The following is a 23,633-nucleotide window of genomic DNA, read 5'->3' as shown; positions in this document are numbered from 1 at the left end:
ATATATTAATGTTTGTAATGAAGAAAGTTGCATGACCTTCTGGAGGTGTGTGCTCACACTTAACTTTGTCCTTAAGTTAACCATCTATTCACAACCTGTATTTGTGAAGCTCTACAGAATACTGTGAACTATACTTCTAAACCACCATGTGTATTGTTACAAAATTTTACAAAACATACACAACTGTTCAAAAGTGTTAGGACAAAGTCAAAAATTAGATTTCAGGCTACTTTCAAAGAACAACAAATGATAAATCACAAGTGAAACATCAAAATTTTATTAATATTCATATTTAGTGCAACAGTGACCCAGTTGAAGTGCAAACACTTAAAACTTGTGCATCCCCCTTCTGCTTTAATAACTGCAGACAGTCTTTCAGACATTGTAACATATTCAATCAAAGCGTTGTTTGGAATTTTACTCCAGATGCCTCTCATATATTCCCATAAAGTTTCTTTGGAAGTAACTTTTGATTTGTTAACTTCTCGATCTGTCAAATCCCAGATCTGCTCAACTGGATTGAGATGGGGCTCTTTGGAGACCATTGCATCACTTGAATGACTCCAGCAGTTTCTTTCTTAGCTAGATAATTTCTGCACAGGTTTACAAATAATATGCAAACAACTGAGTATATCATAACTGACCAGTATCTGATGGTACTTGTCTGGTCTATTATTCTATCTACTTTGCATATATCTTAGTGGTAAAACACTGCCTCCCCATGATCCATGGCAGGTGTTATGCATTGAGGTAAGTATCTTTCATCCTTCTTACACTGGATGTACAACCTATGCTTTAAACCAAATATTCCAAACTTGGACTCATCCATCTATAACCTCCTTGTTCATTTCCAATTTTCAAATTTACCTCTCTCGGTTTCATGATCTAGGGTGTAACTGACAATGTTTGGGAAACATTTTAAGTCTGTAGTAATTGTTGGAGAGTCCAACCAGCATGACAAAGCTTTTATGTGAGCTCTCCACTCTACTGACAATTCTCTATCATGTTTAGGCTGTGGCATGAGAACAAAACTTGATATACAGTGTTAAACAGTGTTTTTGTGCTATTAAATTAATATCTTCTAGCATATACTGATATCATATGCTAGCTTCTTTCCATATAGTTAAGACATTGCATAGGACACTATGAAAGTTATTTCAGACCCTAAATTTGATAAGTCTGTTCATTCTAGCAAAATCCTTATGACATGTCTTTGGTACAAGTATATGGGAATTCTATGAACTGATAAGTATCTTCACCTTGGTCCATTCAGTTGTCAAGAGGGATCAGTGAAATATTATCAAAGTGTTTAAATTTACATTCTGTAATGACTTGGAAGAATTAACCCCATAAAATGGAAAGAATGGCAAAATATTCTCTTTCCTTTACATTTTTGCATAGTGCCGCATAGTTTGTTTTCAAATAGTTAGAAACCACAGCAGCCATTTTTGAAGTTATATATTAAAGCTCACATATATCACACAATACATAAAACTGATAAACATTTAATTAAGCCTGTTTTACATAAAAAAATCAGATTTTTTAAATTTTATTAAAGACTTGTCTGTGAACTACAAACTTTTATGTATCAGTTTTAATGAGTTTTTTTTCATGTTAAGAATATAATTATTCTTTCATTTTACACTTTTTATATTTCACCTGCATGTCTTCTAGAACCCCTAAATGAAAGATTAATATTTATCTTAACAGCTTCAACTGTTAACCTGCTTTTATTGCTGTACTTGGAAGGACTAGGGAAGTAATCTTCCATCAAAAACATATATCACAATGGGAGCCCATTAGCTGTTTCCCATTGTGAGATTTTATGTTGCACATGCAGTGCAACTCACGGAATTTTAACATTTTAATAAAGCTTTGTTAGGTTAAGATGAGAAGTTTATAATTTTATCTTTCTGTTAGTTTTGTTCAATAATATATTGATAAACCCCAAATTTACACAGAAACAAACACTGGTATCACTTTTTTCTCTTCACATTCCACACACTTCTTTTCTAAATCCCAAGTCTTACAAAATAAGTAATTCATGTAGTTTTCAAATATGCATTTAAAACAAAACAAATAGATTAATTACTAGAATAGAAAGTCCCACAACTGCTATAATTTATTCAGCTTTCTAAGTAGGTTAAAAACATTCTGTTATCCACTTAAAGCAAAAACACAATGATTATTAATGAAGAAATTATTATCACGTAAATATTATACACATCAAAACAGAAAAAAGCAATAAGTTTCATGCTCTATCTATTAGCTATAAAAATGTAAGTTTGATTAACAAACAGTCTTGAAAGTCAGAGATATGAAGAGGAGGGGGCTTCTCTGGTGGGTTTGATAAATGTTATATTTGCAAGTCAAGAATTTAGAATATCCAAGTTTTAGCTTATTGCTTTTAATTATGAATATTTTTGTTATTAAATTGTCAGAAATTTGTAACAACCTATTTCTGAAGTGGAGAAATCAGAGCTCAGATGCATCACACAACACGGGAAACTTGTATACTATAAAAGTTTTGAATTACAAACTACGTTTTCTCACAGTTCATTGACAAACACTGAAAACAAAACTGTTTAATTAAATATTGGGTATAACATTGTAAAAATTGTTACATGAGCAAATGGTCCCTAATGTACTCATATGCAGTGAAAGTAAACTTTTCACCTTGATGCAAATTACAGTGACAATATCTATGAAGATTCAACAGTAAGAAAACATTGTTCATCACTAAATGTGATGAAGACACAAAGATTAGAACATTAAGATAAATTACAATATATACCTAACTGAAAACATTTTATTATAATATATGAAGGTTTAAGATAAAAAGTACTTTCAAAGCAACAAATGAAAGATTAATAAGGTTGACCTAGTGCAAAAAAAGGAGAATAAAGTATTGTAACAAAAACAAGAAACAGTAGTTACAGATTTTATTGCAAATAAATTAGTTGTTTTTCATATTCTTTAAGAGTTATTTCAAACCAAGACAGGAGGCTATGAAAGCTAACTGTACATTTATACCATTTTCTAGATAAAGCAAGTGCAGTGGCAACAGTGGAGCAGTTTTATAGTTGATTTACTTGTTTCTTAAAGAAAAACACTGCCCTATAGTCTCCTCAAATTCTCTTGTTCTTACATTTACAGATAAATATTTCTGATGTAAAAAAGGTTTAAATATAATACCTCAAACACTTTAGAGCATGTATTTTTTTTATATACTAACAGAATTTACGGTTAGTATATTAATGGCTTTTATAACTTTATACAGAATATACCTCAACATCAAGGAAAAATGCACTAAATGCCTGACATGATTTAATCAATGGCATCATTCTTAACAAGAACAAAAAGACACATTAGTGAAAAATGTATTTACTGAGCCACAGATTTAAGTTTTTTTTAAATCAGATTTCAACATGGCACCTCTAAAATACTTCCATTTACCTATATGTCCATTTACAGTTTAAAACAATCTGCTTTGGTTCGATATTTTTTACACTCAAACAAACAGAACTATTATACTTGTAACTGTTAATTATTTGCAACATACGTAAGAACCAGAAGATTAATTTGAACACCAGCATATTGTTTTTGGTAGACAGAACTTTCACAACTGTCTTCTAAAGTCATTCCATTTTTTCATTTAATTTTCACAGACAATTAACCTCTTCAGTGCCATAGATGAGGTAACTCGTCCAAGCCGATCGGTAACACAGTGCCACAGACGAGTTAATTCGTTCTCAATAATGCCTAACATCAACGCTAGATGTCAGCACCATACATGCATTTGACCTACTTACAAATTGTTTCACTTTCGATCCAAAATGGCGTCACGAACAAAGTTACAAAATGAAAAAGCATAGCAGCTGCCATAGCAGCTGAAATACTTGGCAGTCAACAGGTTAAAGAAGGTAATAATACTTAGTTCAAAATAGGGGTCAAATCCTACCAGCATGGATTAACAGAACTTACTGTTTAAAGTGACAATAGATTTAGACTTATCTGAGCTGCTTTACTGCTTTTAATGTTTGTGCATATATTTTCTTCTTCTTTTTCAAAGACAGGTCAACTCCATCCAGCTGAGCGCTTCTAGGTTTTTTTTGGGGTTTTTAAAATTTCACTGCTGCTTAAAAAGCACGATTCTTTCTGCATAATTAGCTTACTGATTACTTAAGATGTGATATTATTGAACTTTCAGCATAATATAAAATAAAGCTTGCAAGAAAGTTATCAATATAAACTGTTCCAAAAGAATTATGTTTCATTATGACATAGACCTGTGATATATATAAAACATATTAACCTTCTTGCAAACAGTTAAGGAATTTACAAAGTACAAGAATCACCCCCAACACTGGACAGCTTTTTCTCTTGTTAGGTAATATATGCCAAGGTTTCTCAAACAAGTCAAAGACAATTATATAATTTCATCACACACATCTGTTTTAAGCACTTCTACTAAAGATGTCATTCCTCCAGTTTCAAATAAAGCCCTAAAAAAAATGAAGGATAGAATGATGATGGTACACAATAGCATGATCTCTTTATCAGTTGTCTGTGGAAAACTGATTGTATACAATGTATTATGCAAGAGAGGTGTGATCTGTTTATGAGTTGTTTGTGGGAAATTGTATCACAATCAGAATAACAATAATTTTTGTCAAAACCTATCTGTACTGGCCCTATCCATCTCAGTACAAATAAGTTAATGGTTTTTCAACTGTACCCCCTTATGTAATACATGCTGCTGTAGACTAGGCTCTTTTACTCAGTACTAGAGCTATGAAAAATAATGCTGAATCATTTTAAAAAAAGGGTCTGTTAAAAAGAATTATCAGTCTTACAAAAGCAATAAGTTTGACTATTAAGTAGCATTACGGAACTTCAAATGACCAATATGGAAAACTAAGTTCTGCTTAGATTATTTTACTGAATAATGATCAGACAATTATATGAACTATTACAATACAACTTATATGTATTATACTAATACACACATAAAGATCAACTAACAACCAAAGACTTCAAGACTGATTCTTGTATAACATTGGAGGTTGTTATACAAATCAAATAAGTTATACCTTTTTGTAGCTACTTTCTCTTCTTCCTTTTAATTTTCATCCTAATTCAACCACTAACATGGTTCAAGCTTCTATTGTTTCCAGCCTTTGATATGGAACAACTTTTCAGAGTTAGTCACACTTTATAAGAACATTACTTCAGGTCCTACGATGGCCTTCACACTATTTCCTCCTTTGTTAATTGTACTCAATATTGTTACTAAGGTTACACACTACACAGTTTAGGACAATGCATTTTGATCATAACAGGCTTCTGCAAGGGATGAAAAGATCATCATTATATATCTTGATAAACACTACACAGTATATAATGTTGATTTTCAAGATTAAGTTTAACCACACCGGAGGAACAGAAGTCCACTAAAAACCAATAGGGAACATGCCAGGCATGTAGTAAATGCAGGTTGTACACCCATCTTTCACAAGAAAATAGCTGATAAATTCAAGATGCGACTGAAATATTGTGAGGCTTTATCAACTTCATATCCTTCTTCATCAGGACATTAGTGGTCCTAGAAGATATGCCAAGCTTCAGAGCAGTGTATGTTTTGTAACTGAAGGTTCTTTTTTCATTTATTTCATAACTTTCACTTTATAGACAGTGAAGCTGCTCTGGACCAGCCTTCTCTAAGGCTCTCCATTTTTCAAAATGTTGCATGCTCCAGTTCTGTATCTTTTACAAAATTTCACTGTGCAAATAACCCTTCTTAGAAAGGACTGAGAAATATTCCTTCAGCCATAAAACTACTGTACTGTTGCACTATTACCTTGTTGGGAATTCATGGTGAACCAAGCATTAAAGTGTTTAACATGTCAGCCACGATGCCATAGCTCACGTGTCTTAATATGCTACAATTTTAAAATAAGCAAATGGTACTGATATGGTGTGAACTACTTATTCTCTATAAGTTCAAACTATGAAGATAAATTAGCAATATATATTTAAAACTGTCAGTGTTTTCCTGAGGATGCTTTTCTGGTGCACTCTCTTATCTTACAAAACTGATGACTGCACTAAAAAAGTTCACTTTAACGGTAAACTTTTGATCCAAACACACATCTGTGTCTGTAATAACTGTGAGAATAATAATGTTAATAATGATTTAAAATAGAAGTTTGGTGCCTTTTCTGACACACATAAAAAAAGCAACTTGTCCTTAACACAACAGTGCTTATTCTTAGATTTAAAAAAAAAGAGCAGTTTTGGTACACGTAATGGACTGTAATAATATATAGAGATTTCACTTTGGTTTCATATTTAATTAGTTCACTCGCATCATTGGTTCGTCTATGAAGATTGCATTAACGATATTTTCAGCTTTAATGTAGTGTACATAGCAGTGGGCTACAGAATCATCTGTGCTTTCAACAGGTTTAGTACAACTGTTAGCTCACCTTCCTACAAAGACTTCGGTGATGCTGATTTAAGAACAGATAATAATGTGATTAAAGCTTGCAGAAAGTTCACATCATCACAATTAGATTTCTGCAGAAGAGTTGAAAGCTGGTTAACAGTACCTGAATAGTAGGAAAGCAGACTATAAATGTTAGCCCAGAATAACTGTAAGATACTTGCGTAACTTTCTCTGTTAGATGAGAAATTCAGATATGTACATTTACAATACCTGCTCTTATGATATTACATTTTATTTTCAAAATATGTTTGTTAGAGCAGTTACTGAAAAGAAAATACAAAAAAGGCTTTTTTAAATAATTACTCACTAAATTCACATATGAAACTATGCATAAAAACATCAAATGCTAAGGTTTCTTAAGATCATTTATTGAAATAGATGTGTAGATGTAAAAAAACTATATCACCAACTCAGAAGTTATAATGTTTTTTAGAACCAGACATTATAAAATATTTCATGAATTTGACAAAGGTCAAGAAAATCTCATGCAGAGGTTAAAGTACCTTTAAAAAGGAACCAATGAAGAAAACTCAGAATGATAACACCACAACTATAAATCTACCATTTTTACAAACTGAATATAACTTTCAATGCACACTGATTTCTTATATAATTACTCTAAATAGATACTCCAACTGAAATAATGTCATATGTAGCAAGCCAAGACTACAAAAACTGGATACAAATTCCACTTTCAACTTGTCTAATGAAAAAGCATACAAGAGGACGATGTCAGTGCTAATCTCTTAGTCAAATAGAAAAAAAGTAAATAATTAACATAAGCCAAATAATTAACGTTTGTATTACAGAAGCTACAAGAAAAGATGCTATACCATAAACATCTCTGACAAGAAAGATGACTATAATAACAATTTCAGATATGAGCTGATAACATAATTAGAACAGAAAACACTGCCAATCATTTGTACGTGGTCTTGTATTAAAAAATTGGAAGTAATTGAAAAATTAATATTGTATCACATGATGTCCTACAAGATACAATCACCAGATGGATACATGATAGATGTTTTACAAGATTACAGCTTGTATGAGGTGGGAATGTGATAGATTAATTTCCATAAAATTCCATCATTTTTACTTATTTATTTCAAATCGTATTTCCATGCTTTAAGTTGTAAAGACCCCATAAGAATAGTTCATAAAAGCTGGTATGTTAATTACTGGACAAAAGATTCAGCCTTAATTCCAGATAGGAACCAGTCTGTTAGTGATTCAAGTCCAGCTAATGGAACAAAATTTTACTACCCCTCCCCCTTTTTTATGAACATACACACCACATACACAAAAATATATATAAAATATACATATTAATATGAACAGAAGTGATTAAAAGTTCAAGCTTAAAGAAAAACCCTTGAACAAAGTTCAAAGGTTTTGTTTCTGTTAGAATGACCAACAGTATCTACTTTAACATTTAGCCATCTACAAAATGTTTTCCAGTGCAATACAAGGAATATCCATTTCCATAAAGAAAAACATCAAGTGTTTACTAAACAAAAACTGGACTTCTTTGTTGCACAAACATTATATGTTGTTTCCATATATTGCATTATAGTGTATTAACAACCTGTAAAATTTATAATTTATATACTGATTGTGAAATGCATTCACTAGATGTTTTATACACTGAAGTCATTACTGTTGGATTTAGTTCTTTCACATAAGCTCAAAAAGTCAAACAAATCTACAAAGCCCATCTGTAACTTGGTACTTACATAAACACTGCTTGTAACAGTTGCTAAGATAAGTTTCTCCCTCTTTCAGTAATGTCACTGATTACCTAGCAATTTTTAAACTAAAAAAAATAATTTGTTTTAATCAAAAGAACCAATGATTTTCTTAGTAATGAAACTACTAAACCAAGAAGAGTTTTGCTAGGTGCTTAATAGATTTAGGACTCTGGCCTACAGGCATAGGAAATTTCAGCATTTTGGTATGATGTCATTCATGGTTTTCTATTCTAATTTTTCAAGACACCAACTAGGATTTGTGGTACTCTCAAGAATAATTGTGGTATAGCACTTGTGTGCCAGTTTTTAGTGAAGTATCTGGCTAAAACATAATCACATGCATTTACAATTTTCTAAGCAAAAAGCAACGTACCTTTACTCGAATGAACATGAACGTAACAAAAATATTGTACTGAGATTAAGAAAAGATTCTTTGCTGGAGTGACCAGCAGCCATTTCTGTTATAACTTTAACAGCAGCAGCTTGAACACTGTGAGAGTCATAATTAAGATGATGATGCAGGTTTTCTTCTATCCTGTCACTATGAAGAAGATCTCGAAATTCACCTGAATGGATAAAATACTTATGTATCAATAAAATTAGCATTATAATTAATTACTTTAAAAATTAATCAAATATAGCCTTTAGAGATAAATAATAAAAACTGTTTGTAAAATGAAACAAGAATCACCTTTTTTGATACCATAACAGATATTTAAAGTAGCAATTACAAATAAAATAAGCTATATCTACGAATACTTGATATCTATAGTGCTATTTCTGGGCATTACTGATTTACATACCTGCAGTATCTGATTTTCTTCTCTTATTTAGTGATAAATGTACTTGAATAATTACATAGCAAAATCTGCAACATTAACAAAATTATTTTATCCATACTGATTACATGATAATGGAGGATTAAACTATATTCAAGGTAAGTATCTGGTAATAAAATGTATTTATTTTTAAGTAACTCTATTAGATAACACACTCCAAAAATAAGAAAAATCAGATGTATATAACTCTGACTTTTTATTATTTTTTGGGACTTAACACACTTTGATACCACCTAAGTTTGTCATCAGACTAAATTACTTAAAATAATTGTCAGAAATGGAAGCATCATTAAAACAAAGCACACACATTATCATGGGAACTGATACTAATCATTAATAATGTTACATACACAAAGCACACATTATCATGGGAACTGATACTAATCATTAATAATGTTACATACACAAAGCACACATTATCATGGGAACTGATACTAATCATTAATAATGTTACATAAACAAAGCACACATCATCATGGGAACTGATACTAATCATTAATAACGTTACATAAAGAAAGCACACATTATCATGGGAACTGATACTAATCATTAATAATGTTACATAAACAAAGCACACATTATCATGGGAACTGATACTAATCATTAATAATGTTACATAAACAAAGCACACATTATCATGGGAACTGATACTAATCATTAATAATGTTACATAAACAAAGCACACATTATCATGGGAACTGATACTAATCATTAATAATGTTACATAAACAAAGCACACATTATCATGGGAACTGATACTAATCATTAATAATGTTACATAAACAAAGCACACATTATCATGGGAACTGATACTAATCATTAATAATGTTACATAAACAAAGCACACATTATCATGGGAACTGATACTAATCATTAATAATGTTACATAAACAAAGCACACGTTATGATGGGAACTGATACTAATCATTAATAATGTTACATAAACAAAGCACACATTATCATGGGAACTGATACTAATCATTAATAACGTTACATAAAGAAAGCACACATTATCATGGGAACTGATACTAATCATTAATAATGTTACATAAACAAAGCATACATGATCATGGGAACATTAATAATGTTACATAATCATTATCATAACTGATACTAACATAACGTTACAAAGCACACATTATCATGGGAACTGATACTAATCAGTAATAACGTTACACAGCCAATAAACGAGCTGAATTACAACAACACACTAAATAATGCATCATTATTCAGTAAAACTGATATTACATATAATCACTGGTGACACTAAAATGTAATATAAAACAGGTCAAGCACAATAAAAATACAAAATAACAAGTTACTGACCAATGATCACTGGTTACATTATATACTCAAATCAACAGAGACCTGGTTCTTCTATTAAAAATAATGTGAAATGACACATTACTTCTCAGTGAAAGTAATACTAAATTCATTGACATACTGAAAAGTTTATAGCACATGCTGGAAGTATTTTTCACTTAACTTTGTTAACAGTCTTGTGAAAGTAATACAGATATGAAAGTCATTCTGTTATACTTCTATAAAATAAATACTATTGTTTTGATAATTTAAAACCAATGGTAAAACTTACTTTTCTGGGCTATTTTAGCTGGGAAGCTTGGGGATAACTGTCTTATTTCATTGCTCTTTGTTTCTTCCACAAGAAACAGAAATTTGTTTACTGCTGACACTTTCTGAAAGTATTGTAAAAAAAAAAAAAAAAAAGTTAACATTTTATACAAAAGAAGTGATCAGGGAAAAAATATTCATAAAAGCTTTACATGTTATAGAAACCCAGACAGAAAAATATCTATATTAAATTTACAGCTGCAGTGTGACTAGCAATGTATTCATCTCTGGTGATGACACTACATTTTAAAAAACATGCAAAGAAGGATGGAAAGTGATATGAAAAAAATTACATTTTGAGAGAAAAGTTATAACAGTAACTGATATAGGAGATCAGGTATACTACTAGTGTATAATAAAAGGTTTTGTTAGTCTTAATTTAATCATACCTAGAAGAACCCCTAGTGTGAAAGCATGAAGATCAGAAAATTCATCATTATCGAGAATTTCCATTAACTGATTTACTTCATTTTTCCACAATATCCATTTTCTGCATAATTCTGGTCACAGAAATAAATGTTTTACTAAACAACAATAAGAATTACATTCTGATCTAGCTTTAGAATTTGCATTTGAAAAAGCAGCAAGTACCTTTAGAACATTAGTCTGAAATTTTTTATCAGAAAAAAATGTTTTTAAAAATTTATTTACAGATAATAATGTGAAAATAACAAAATATTACACCTAGTATTCATCTTCATTATTTCAAGTAACATTATTGTACAAAAACAGTCATTATTTTAATCACAATTAAGAACAGAAAATTGATTCTTACTGTAAATAAAACCATGTGGCTGGTACTTTTTTAAACATCCTACAAGTATACAAAATCAGTCATTGAATATCATTATCTCATACATATCCAATGAAATGAGCTGATTTTTCATTTCTTAAATTTTTTTATGTATTTTGAAATGTAAAATGCTTTTATATTCTATTCATATTTTATTTTTAATTCTTAAATATTTCAGACACCCCTGCTGGTACAGCAGCCAGTCTACAGATTTACAATGCTAAAATCAGGGGTTTGACTCCCTTTAGAGGACTCAGCAGATAGCCTGATGTGGCTTTGGTATAACAACACACATATTAGTTCTAAGAATAGTTAACCCATTTCAGTAAGCTAAAACAAAAAAACATTGTGAACAACATGTTGCAATTAAAAATATGTAATATGAAGCACAGAATATTATTATTTAGATAACCTAAAAATATTTTGTTTTATATGCTATCAGTTGTAACAGAAACAACATGATAAAAACTTTTCAACTGTAGATAATATAACTTGTAACTATTCAGAATAATACAAAATATTTAAAGCATGTGTTTGAGACACACAACTCCACTGGAATAGATATATCTGAGCATAGCTATTGAGCATACAAAAAAAAAAAACCCTCAAACTGGACAACAGGTGACATGTCTGAACAAATTTTTGGTGTGTAACAAAGTTGTTTTTAACTAGCAACTACTATAAAGTGATGAATTTCAAGAATCCAAATTCTCGAGTTCCTTAAACTTCCTTATAAAAGGAAGTACAAAATAGCAAGGAAAAAACATCAAGACATTTTTCTTAATGCATTGTAACACAACAAATAATCAAATTTCTACCACAACTGTAAGCACAATACAAATTTTAGAAGACATCAACATTCAATAATTATATAATACCTAACCAGAAGTTTATAACTAAATATCTCAATCTCTATTCTCAAACACAAATATTCAATAATCAATGTTGTTAATAATTCACACCAAATAATATAAACACATTTAGACAAAAAATACCTAAATTCCCTAGACTGAATAAGAGAACATCAGACACTTCTTAAAAACAATATTAAATCACAGATATTTAGACTAATCTATTTATTGAAATAGTTTGAACATATTTTAAGCCTTAAGTCCAAATACTCTGAACACTTTCACTTAACTTCAAGTGTTTTTACTCCCTCTCCAGATCAAAGGATATTATATTATATGATTAACAACTTAGCATCTGCTTACCATAACATACACAGACTTAGTATCCACAAGTCTTTGACTGAGAAATCTAGTGTTGGTATTTTAATAAAAAAAGAAGTACTTAATATTTAATACTTACTAAGAGGCATGTAAGTGACCCTTTAAAGAAAATGAAAATATAGCTGAACTAAACAACAGAAATAAAAGATACACAACTGTTAATTAACAACAAAATAAACAAATAAAATGACCTTCATTAATCACCACACTTGAAAATAAATATTCAGTTTTTACTTTTCAAACTCTTCAGCAAAGTTAAAAAAATAAGTTATGAAAAAATACAATTTATATTACATACCAATTTTATAACTTAGAGTGCTTGTTTAATTAAAGATACTAACTTTTAAAGTAACCCAAATTCAAATCAATTAAATAAACTATTTTCTATAAAACAAAAACACTAAATCTGATAATTCAATAAAGATGAATGCTTAATATAGAATAACACTTCACCTCTATACACCTCATCAGTACTATAAAGGGCTTACAGCATTAAAATTCGGGTTTGATCCCCACAAAATTCCTACTGTTTAACCTTGCACTAAAGTAATCAAAATTCACATGTTGTAATTTTGAGTTGTTTACCATTGTTTTACAAATGTTGAAAAAAAAATCACCTCAATTATGTGACAAAACCGAAAACAAAGTTCAAATCTTCTAATAAAAACACTACACATAAAAGTGAAGTTCTATCCAACTACTGTAAATAGCTTACATGGAATGCTGTAAAGTAGAGCTTTAAATAAAAATATAAGAACACCAAGTACCATTTTTTCCACACTTCTGTAAAACATTTAATGTTAACACCTGGATGACTAGAAACTGAAATAACAAAAAAAAATATGTCAGCCTCAAGCTTCATAAAACTGACTGACAGCATTCAGATTCTGAAAACACTGATAATAAAATGTTAAATTAAATAATAGTTTTCAAGAAATAAATGTCTGATACATTCTCTAACAGAATATTTACAACTGTAGAGAAGTTAATGCAAGTTGAAGAATTATACAAAAAGGTATACAGTAACAAGTTTTAGCTTAAAAACACTTAACTTTCAAAAGAAACAAAATTAATCATAAACTGCCTTTGCAGAAGTATCTGGGCACAAAGTCAAGGAGATAAGTTAATGGTGACTTTAATAATGTAAAGCACAAGAGGTGTGAGTGCTCTGTGGTTCAGATCATAGACTAATTGAAGCAACAGAATGCATGGATTGTTGGCTAAAAAAACAATTCAGTGTAGTCTACGAAATACACTCAGTAAAGTTTTCTTCTAATGACTACAGACACTTCGCAAATAAATATGGCTAACGTATGGCTCTTGTGACCTATGAATGTCAAATACCTGCATTCATAAAAGGGAAATAACACAGCCCTCACATGAGACTACACTGAACAGCAGTAATTAGAATCAGCTGCCTAAGTGTTTCTCTTCTGAAAGTAATCTAATTTAAACTATTTTAACATCTTACTTTCATTTCAAGTATGCTACAGATCTGACTCCCTGGTATGGTACTACTTACAGAGCATGCTGGATGGGTTATGTAACCATACACTGTGAACAGATTAGTTTATACTATTTCTTTGGAAAATACAGGAATTATTTAAATTTAAGGTAAAAGTTCATAACATAGTAAAAACATTTTGTAAGTAAACTATTCATGAAATTCATAGCATTATTATTACTTAGCTTTTGAAAATTCATACAAAAGTCAAATTTTATATAATGACAGAAATTATGCATAAACTAAAAAACAGAAAAATGCATTATGGAACTAATTTTATTTGTGTCACTTAAAAATTCAATAAAAATATCCATCACATGAACAGTAAAATCAGACAGAAAATTAAAAAAGCAGATGCTAATGCTGAAAGTATTCAGTTCAATTCCTTTTAAACATCAGTATGTTTTCTTTCTTCTGTTTCAAAATCAGTGTATATAAAAATGAATCTACATTAATATAACAGTTTAAGAGGATCAAGAATCTTGCTTCAAATAACCTGTTTCTGCTGAATTTTTCTGAACATCAACATCCAGAGATGCCAACTATTTCAAATGACTGAGAGTAATGATTGTAGACAGATCCCCTTTATCATTTGCGGCTACTAGGCCTGACCAATGTCTCTAAGCCATTTATTATTATGTTATTATTATAACTGTTATTTATTACTGCTATAGATTGTTCATTTATCATGTGTTTTGTGTATTTAATAAATAAATTTAAAAAAATTCTTTTGAAATTATGTCTTTTATTTAGCTCAGAGTAACAAACATACTGGTAAAACAACACTGAACATGCACAAACAGTAAGCAGAAAAAGCCTTTGTGTAAGGACTAGTTTATATCATGTTTATGACACTTATTATAATAGTTTTGCAGCTGTTGCAGCCTTTGCTTTCATGAGAATGTATCTGGATGGTTGGAAGTTACAACAACATTGTCCATTTGACTGCACACACATCTTGTGTGTTATAATAGTGCTCAAAACTGAGGTGCTCAAGTTTGGTCTTGCTTTTGTTTTTAGTTACTAAACTAAATATCCTTTCACTGTCAGTATTAGAATGGAAGATTGTAAGAATTCCAAGCATAACCCTACACAGAATGTCATACTTCAGGTTGCCATTTCCATCCTTAACTGTAGACAGCTGAACCCAAAACTTGTCAACATTCAACTGAAGGACAGTTTCTGAGAAAGTATCAATTTGATAGTTCAAATATTGCCCTTCCAACTTGTCAACAGTGTCGTGCTCATGCGTATTGACAAAAACAGGATACCTGTCTGTGAAGAAGCATAGAGAAGAGAAATATTTCAGTTTTGGATCAGCAACATCTGCGTGAATCAAAAGTTCATCATTTAGAGGGAAATGTTTCATCATGTAATTTGTAGCTCCAATATATTATTTCTTGACACTGGGGTAGAAGCTGATCAGGTCTGGGTCCTTTTCATATTTAACAATGTATTCCTTGGCAGCATTTCCAATAGAAACTGCCTCATCAGATTTGTGTAAGGATTCATTGTTGTAGTCAAGTTCAGTGATGTTGCCTTCAATATATTCTGGTTTGATGTATCTGACAAGTATATTTTTAACTTGTGTAATCAGAGTTCTATGCATAATGTGTATGCAAGGTTCTTCTCTTTGCAATATCAAATTGGCTTGCTCAAATAGAGGAATTGCAGACTGAAGAAAAAGACAAAATAACAAGTTCATTTTGTTGTCCAAGAAAACTGTTAACTTATCTAACTTGCTCTGTGCATAACTTTTCTTGGTTACTTCCTTGCTAGCTTTCGTTTTCTTCTCTTTTATCATTGATTGTCTCTTCTTTAGTTCAAGGTCAAACTACCTAAACATATATTGAGTTACATCAAATGTTTCTTTGTCTGCTTTTGGAGACTGTTGTCTTGTGTTCCTGTGTGGCTGGGAGGGTTTTGACTTTGACTGTGGCTGAGAGGATATCCTGTTAACGTCTTGCTGCCTGACTGAGCTGCACATTTAGATCCTTTTGAATCTAGCTTTTCCTTTTCACAGTGAAAATACTTCTTCAATGGTTTCCACATGTCCAATATTCTGTTGAAGCACACCCCAAGTGATAGCCATCTTGTGTTATCAAGTTGTAAAATTTTTCTTCTTTCTTTGTCATACAATCCTTGAAACTCTTTGAAATTTTGTTTTCTGCTAGCACTTTTGTCCAGAAAATAGTAAATATCTATCAATATATCAGAAACTGGGAAGGAAAGGTCTCTAGGCAGCAATATTCATGAGGTGACAGGCAAGCCCATGAAGTAAATGCTAGGCTGTCGTCTTGAGATGTGTCCCATCACACCTTTACCTATATCAGACATAACTGAGGCATTGTCTGAAAAAAAACTAAGACAGTTTTCCCATGGAGTTTTCCTCTTTGTCAGTTCATGGTCCAAAAGCTTGAAAATATTCTCTCCCATTGAAGCTTCTTTCCATTCCACCATTGTCAAAAGAGAACAAACGATTTTTCCAAGCAAAGGTTCAAGATATCATACAACCACTGGATACAGTTTTAAGTCATCCATGTCTGTGGATCCATCTGTGGCTAAACTGTAAACACTGTTAGTAAGTATGCTTGAAATCATTTTATCATCTCCACAACCCAACATTTGAACAATGGCTGTAGTTTTGGTTCTAGCACAGCCATATTTTTTTGCTATATCAGAGTCTGGAACATTTTTCTGAATAGATGTCCTGCATGATCGGCTACAGCTAAGGGTAAAGTATGAGCAATGACGAATTGCGTAAACATCACTTCATATTCTGAATTCGTACTCATAAATGTCGTTATCTGCATCGTTTTTGTCTTCGCCTCAGCCTTTTGTTGGTGAGATGCCGATTTTGTATGTCTGGAACAATCATTTATCCCACCATGTGCCACAGAAAAATCGATGTGACAAACTATACAAAACACATGACTGTCACTGACTTTTGATGTTTTTTTTTCCATGTTGTGAACGATCGCATTGGTGTTTCTATGCCACTTAAAAAACGAAAAATACCATCTACACGAGCGCTGATTGACTGACAAGCACTGATGACGTAACTATGGATTCCCTCCCCTACCCAATATGGAGAAGCACTGCACTGAAACTATTGGTAGACATCAGAGATACAAATATTTTTTTATTATTTCAAGCCCAAACAAGATTATTGCAAGTAGCCATTTGGACTGTGTATTTTATTTAGTATCAAAATTTATTTGTATCTCGCTAAAAATTTTCTTTTCACCACTTTCAAGGCCTGGGGGAACAATTTATCACTTTATTGTATAGGCCTATATAATATATAATAATGTGGGAGTTGCAACAAGTCGTAATATTTGTCTGTATGAGCATATAGTCGTAATGTATACACCTAAAACGTAATGATTAAGCTTAAATTGTAATGGTTGGCATCTCTGCTATGGCAGGGTCTCCATAGGGACACACCTGTAAAAGATTTCATCTCATTCATGATATAATCTTTACCAGGATAAAGAATACAAAGAAGCAAGAAAACTGAAAGATGTTGAAAGGATGACCAAAAAGGTACATTATCATACACAGCTGGCAAACAAGTTATCAGACAGTTAACATGTACAATAGGGTTGGGTATGCTCTGAATGTACCATGAGTACTCATCTCCTCAACCATCAATCTCTACAGATTGGTAAAGAGTAAACATGAAAATATCATACACCAAGTATCCACACCAATCACTGGAGGAGGACACCACAGCAGTGTGAATAAGAATGCTTGTGAAACTGTCACTCAACCATCATACATTACAGGTCATTCACCAGCTGTGAACGATACATCAAAGTTGGACATTAAAAAATATAAATTATTATGCAAGTATACTTGGTGAATTCATGATCTTGCAGCAGTAGATAAAGGAGATACAGGGAGTAAGTGAATTGTGTTCCAAATCCTTACAGATTGTCATATATCTAAACGAGGTTGGGGTGATCTACACTAAACTCCAGGAATACCTTGCCCCACTTCTCAATATAGAGACCCATTTATTTGGAACCAGATATTATGTCCCAGTCAGTAAGGATTCTCCATGGTCCACTATCTTAGTGACTGAGAGTTGGTAAGTGCTTCACTCAAGGAGAGAGAGAATTCATGTGGGGGAGACTCAGAAAATTTGCTAAGATTCCAAAAGATCCTTCAGTCTGGAAACATATTTTAATGGAGAGTATGAAATGGGTAACAATGAGACCCATTTTCAAAACCCTGCAAGTACTGTGTAGAGAAGTGAGCAGGTGAATAACTTTGGTGCTAGCTTCTTCCATGATAGGTGGAATGGGTACAGTCTAGATTGGACTGGAAAAATATTTATAATTACCAAAAGTATAAATCCAGTAGTCTTATTGAACACTCCATCTCAAAGTGAGGACTGATTGGGCCATGGCAGATGGTCTGAACACTTTCTTTTATCATGGTCTGACATGGAAGTCGGGGTTAATATACACTGTGAAGCAACACTAGCTGCCTATTGGAACTTAAACACGGAAGAAAAGTAAACTTAGGAAATAATAAGGAAATAAATACCTTCACCCATTAAAGGTACAAAGTTAATTGTATAATGGCCACTGGTGGAAGTCTACATGTTACTGTAGCTGAGGCAGGCAGATGGTGAAGATCATATAAAGTGGGATAAATGATTGTAAGGTAATCCACATGCCAGCTTACAGAAAGAAGAAGGGTGAAAGAAACTGGGAAGAGAAAAAATGGAAAGAGATAGCCTATGAGAGCATAAAATCAACTGCCTACAGAGAGGTATGCAAGTTACGTTTGGTTTCTTTTGAACTTCGTGCAAAGCTACACAAGGGCTATCAGCAGTAGCCGTCCCTAATTTTACAGTGTAAGGCTAAACAGAAGGCAACTAGTCATCAACACCCACTACTAACTCTTGAGCTACTCTTTTACCAATGAATAATTGGATTGACCATCACATAATAATGTCCCCATGGCTGAAAGGGTGAGCATGTTTGGTACTACAGGGATTCAAACCCATGACCCTTAGATTACAATTCGAGTGCCTTATGCAAGTTAAGGAAGAACAAATTATATTGAAATATTATCTCCTATCTGCATATGTTAAGGACTAATTAAGAGCCAATGAAATAAACAGAGAGTAAACAATTTACAATAAATAACGACTTTTTAGTAGAAATAGATGAAAAGTAGATATTTTATTTTTTAAAACCACATAACTTAGGAAAGATCTTGTTCAATTTCAAATAATTTCATCTATAGTTTTATTTTTTCAATGAAATCTAATAAGAATTATGTAACCTACTCCCAGTGCCTTGCAAAAGTATTTCACCCATACCCATAATGTCAGATTTTGATGTAAATAATGTAACCAATGTTTTTTAATGAACTTGTTTTCTTCAAAACTCTTATGATTAAACTTAACACTGTCATGTATGAAGGAGGTTTAATGCTAACAAAAACTGCAAAGAAAATATATAAATCGAAATTTCCTGATTGTATAAGTATTCAGCCATCTAAGTTAGTACTCGGTGGAAGCACCTTTATCAGCAACTACCGCTGCGAGTCTTTATGAATAGATCTTTACTACCTTTGCACAATGGGATGGTGTAATTTTTGCCCATTTTTTCCAAGAAAAATTGGTCCAATTCTGAGAAGTTATTGGAGGATTACAGATGGACTGCAATCTTCAAGTCTTGCCATAAATGTGAGTTGTGGCTTGAACAGATGCATTTACTCTGAAACCAAGTTAAACCATTTTGAATACATACAGGCACAGACCATTACACAAATTTTGTGACCTTTCACATTAATATTTTGCACCTGAACTGATTTAGGGCTGCTGTAGTAAAGGGATTGAATGTTATTCAACTGAGAATATTCTAATTTTCTTTGAAGATCTGACGTACATAACATCAGTGTATTTTTCAGCTTTCTCAGTTTGCAGTAGGTTGTAGGGATTTTAAATATAAAGTCTCATTTGAAAGTTTCACGATTGCAAGCCCAGACAGTAACAAAATATGGAAACTTTGCAAGAGGATGAATACTTCTGCAAGGTGTTTTATGAAACAATGAAACGTGTAAAATAAAAACACATGAAAAATAAACACACCTTTTAGTTTTTCACTGGATAATGTTAAAAGATCTTTTGTTTATAATCTTAACTGTATGTCTTCATATTTTCACATGTAGTTTCATGTTTTAATTTCCTTTCCTGTCCTTTAGCACTGTTATTTTGCAACACATCAATTGGCATTATGATATTGTTGGCAAAGAAAGTTTAGGTTTTGGCAGAATGTTGTCACAGCAGTTTATTACACTATAACTTGTGAAATAAAGAGTTGGGTTTTATATATATATAAACTGATCATGAAATTTTTCATATATGTATCTTAAAACACAAACAACACACAATTAACTTCAATATAAAATTAAAACCTAGATACAATTTAATTTTTTATCTAACTCATATATTTCTATGTTAAAAACAATGCCAATATGCTAGCAATGACAAAAGCAATGCTAAAAGCGGTTTGAGGAGTTCTCTATGGAAGTTTTCAAGCCAATTTTAAAATAAATATTAGGAGATCATGTTTACAAATACTATTAGTTATAGGAATCTAGCTCAAATAAGTGTAACTGACTGAAAAATTGCAATTCTGTGTGTTGAAAGTTGGTGTGGCTTCTGTCAAAAGTTCCAAGAAATATATTTCTCCTTTCTTGAAATATGTTCTTAGCAGCACAAAAGAAGATTATGTAAACAGGACAATTATCTTAGTTTCTGTCTATACAGAGTACAAGAAGTCATAATGTGGACATGTTAAAGTGAGAATTAGAAGTAAACATTAACATGAATGTGTATAAAGACAAGATTTAATCAGCTAAAAAGAAGTGTTATCTTCGATGTGGATGTGTTAAGCAGTAATCAACCAGGAAGAAACACTAGCATCTACGTGTTACATGTTAATAAGCAACTAACTGTAACTAGACGCTAACATTTATACTTACAAGAAAGAAATAAGTAAATCTAACTAATCATCAACTTCTATATGTATACATGAAGTGATTAACTGTGACAAAATGCGATATACTAAGTGATATATGTTGAGAATTAAGTAACTATGACTGAATGTTATATTCTATGTGGTATGTGTTAAGGGCTGACAAACTAGATTTAAATGATACATCATATGTGGAAATGTCAAGGAGTTATAAATCATGCTTAAATTAAGCTCTCTAAGTTATGTGTCAAGGAAGAAGTATCTATTTCTAAACAGTAATTGCTGGAGGTTAACTAGTAGAACAAAGCATAAAACTGCAGAAATTAATTTAAACCTGAAGGGAATGCCAGGTGCAGAGCTAACTGGTCAGAGTGAAGAAAGCAAACCACAGGTGGAAGGTATACATTAGATGGGTGAACTGGTCAGAGTGAAGAAAGTGAACCACAGGTAGAAGATATACATAAGATGGGTGAACTGGTCAGAGTGAAGAAAGTGAACCACAGGTAGAAGATATACATAAGATGGGTGAACTGGTCAGAGTAAAGAAAGTAAACCACAAGTAGAAGGTATGCATAAGATAGGTGGGCAAAGTTAAGAGATAAATCAAGTAGAGAAGTGTTGGAGGGCAAACAATCCCTTCATTTTACCTTCTTTAATTTCAGCTTCAAAATTCTCTAAAGGGAAATGTGTGGAAGAGATGAAAGAAGAGGGTCCAGGTGGTAACATAGACCCTACCACATGTTGAACAATGGCTGTCACAATCATACTGTGAATATATACTGTGAAATACTGAATATATGTCTAAAGAGGTTATAATATTACTGTATAGGTCATTGGTTAAGACACATTTGGAGAACTGTGTTCAGTTTTGGACTCTTTACCTCAGAAAGGACATTGAATTGTTAAAAATGGTTCAGAGGAGGGTTACTAAAATGGTACCTGGGGTGGAGGGGTTGTCATATGAGGAGAGATGAAAATCCTTAAAATTATTTTCTCTTGAAAATAGAAGAGTTAGGATCTGACTGAATTGTTTAACATTATAGAAGGAATTGATAATATTGATTCATCAACATTTTTCATACTTAACAGGGAGAATTATGGAACTAGCTGATGCATAGGTAAAGTAGAAACCATCTTCAGCTAAGACAATTTTATATTTTAAATAGAGTAGCTGGCCTATGGAATGGGATGCCTTTGAATGCTATGGAGGCAGCAAATCTGAGCGAGTTTAAATAAAAACTTGACAGATATATGAATGATAAGGGCTGTCTTTAAATTTTGTTGTTTTAATTTATTTATTTAACTGTGTTAGTTTTTAGTTTGACTTAGAGAATGGAACAGCCAAGGTCAACCAACTGGTCCATTGTTGTCCCTAAGCATTATATTAATAAACAAAGCAAGAAATCCCTGAAAAAAAAAACATGAATATATACTTACCAAGTCAAGTCAATATCACACTGAAGCTTGAAGAACGGCCATAAGTGGAAGACAAAAATCCAACTATAAAAAAACCACAATGCTGTGTAAATAATTGGAGAAAGCATATTAGGTGTAATCCACATCTGACTGTAGGATTTCCTCCAACGAAAATGAAGACGAGATAGGAGGGAATAAAATGAGGTGTCAAATTTGATAAGAAGATAAGAAGAGTACAAATTCTTGGAGGAAGAAGATTAGGAGAAACAAGCCGATCAGATCAAAAGTTTAACTCAATTAGTAAAGGTAGAAGGAGAAACATCCTGAACAGAGGAAGACTGCCCAAAAGATAGAGTCAGAAATGGGTACCACAGTAGAAAGTCATGCAGACAATATAATTAAAGAAAACTGACTGGGCACAGAAGTCTATTCAGATCATGAGGAGGCTAAAAGTGAGAAACAGTAGTAAGAAAAATGAAAAAAAAGGAAAAGTTACCCCACCTTGCTGCTGAAGTCTTTGAAAGAAGGAATGATCCAGATAAAGGAGGAGATTGGTAAGATGGTAAAGCAGATGTGAAACATCAATGGCAAATAAATCAGGCTAAGAGAAGGAAATATATTTTAAGGGAAAGGTGAAACATGGAATATGGGGAAAATATCTCAAATTAAGGTAAAATGAGGGAATGGAGAACAACATTAATATCTCAGTCTGGAAGAGTAGGCCATTTGGGGTGACAATGAATCCAGAAGGAACACATTAACATGGCAAGAACAAGGGAAGCAGAAACTTGGCAGTATCTGGAAAATTGAAAGGTATAGAATAATGTATCCTGATAATTCAAGAGTGAGGAGAATGGAGATCCCCAATCAAAAAGCCATGTGAGAAACTCTGTTTCTCAAGCCACAGTAGGTCAGTCAGTCACTTTTCATTTTTCCTGATGCATCTCCATTGAAGAA

At 32.0% G+C, this 23,633-nt stretch overlaps 1 protein-coding gene across 2 annotated transcripts in view; it reads right to left on the bottom strand.

Annotated features, from left to right (window-relative positions):
* The window catches only part of LOC143247499 (uncharacterized), a 38,690-nt gene that overhangs the window by 7,207 nt on the left and 7,850 nt on the right, over nucleotides 1-23,633 (bottom strand). For both annotated transcript variants that reach the window (XM_076495737.1, XM_076495738.1), the window contains exons 3-4: nucleotides 10,693-10,795; nucleotides 8,633-8,825 (exon numbers count right to left, since the gene is read on the bottom strand). In XM_076495737.1, coding sequence (XP_076351852.1) covers nucleotides 8,635-8,825; nucleotides 10,693-10,795 — 294 coding nt within the window. In that variant the 3' untranslated portion in view covers nucleotides 8,633-8,634. The remainder of the gene's footprint in view (nucleotides 1-8,632; nucleotides 8,826-10,692; nucleotides 10,796-23,633) is intronic.

The sequence above is a fragment of the Tachypleus tridentatus genome, chromosome 3 (genome assembly GCF_004210375.1).
Source record: "Tachypleus tridentatus isolate NWPU-2018 chromosome 3, ASM421037v1, whole genome shotgun sequence".
Lineage (NCBI taxonomy): Eukaryota > Metazoa > Arthropoda > Merostomata > Xiphosura > Limulidae > Tachypleus > Tachypleus tridentatus.
The sequence above is the reverse complement of the archived record's forward strand: the minus strand, read 5'-3'. Positions and strand labels throughout refer to the sequence as shown.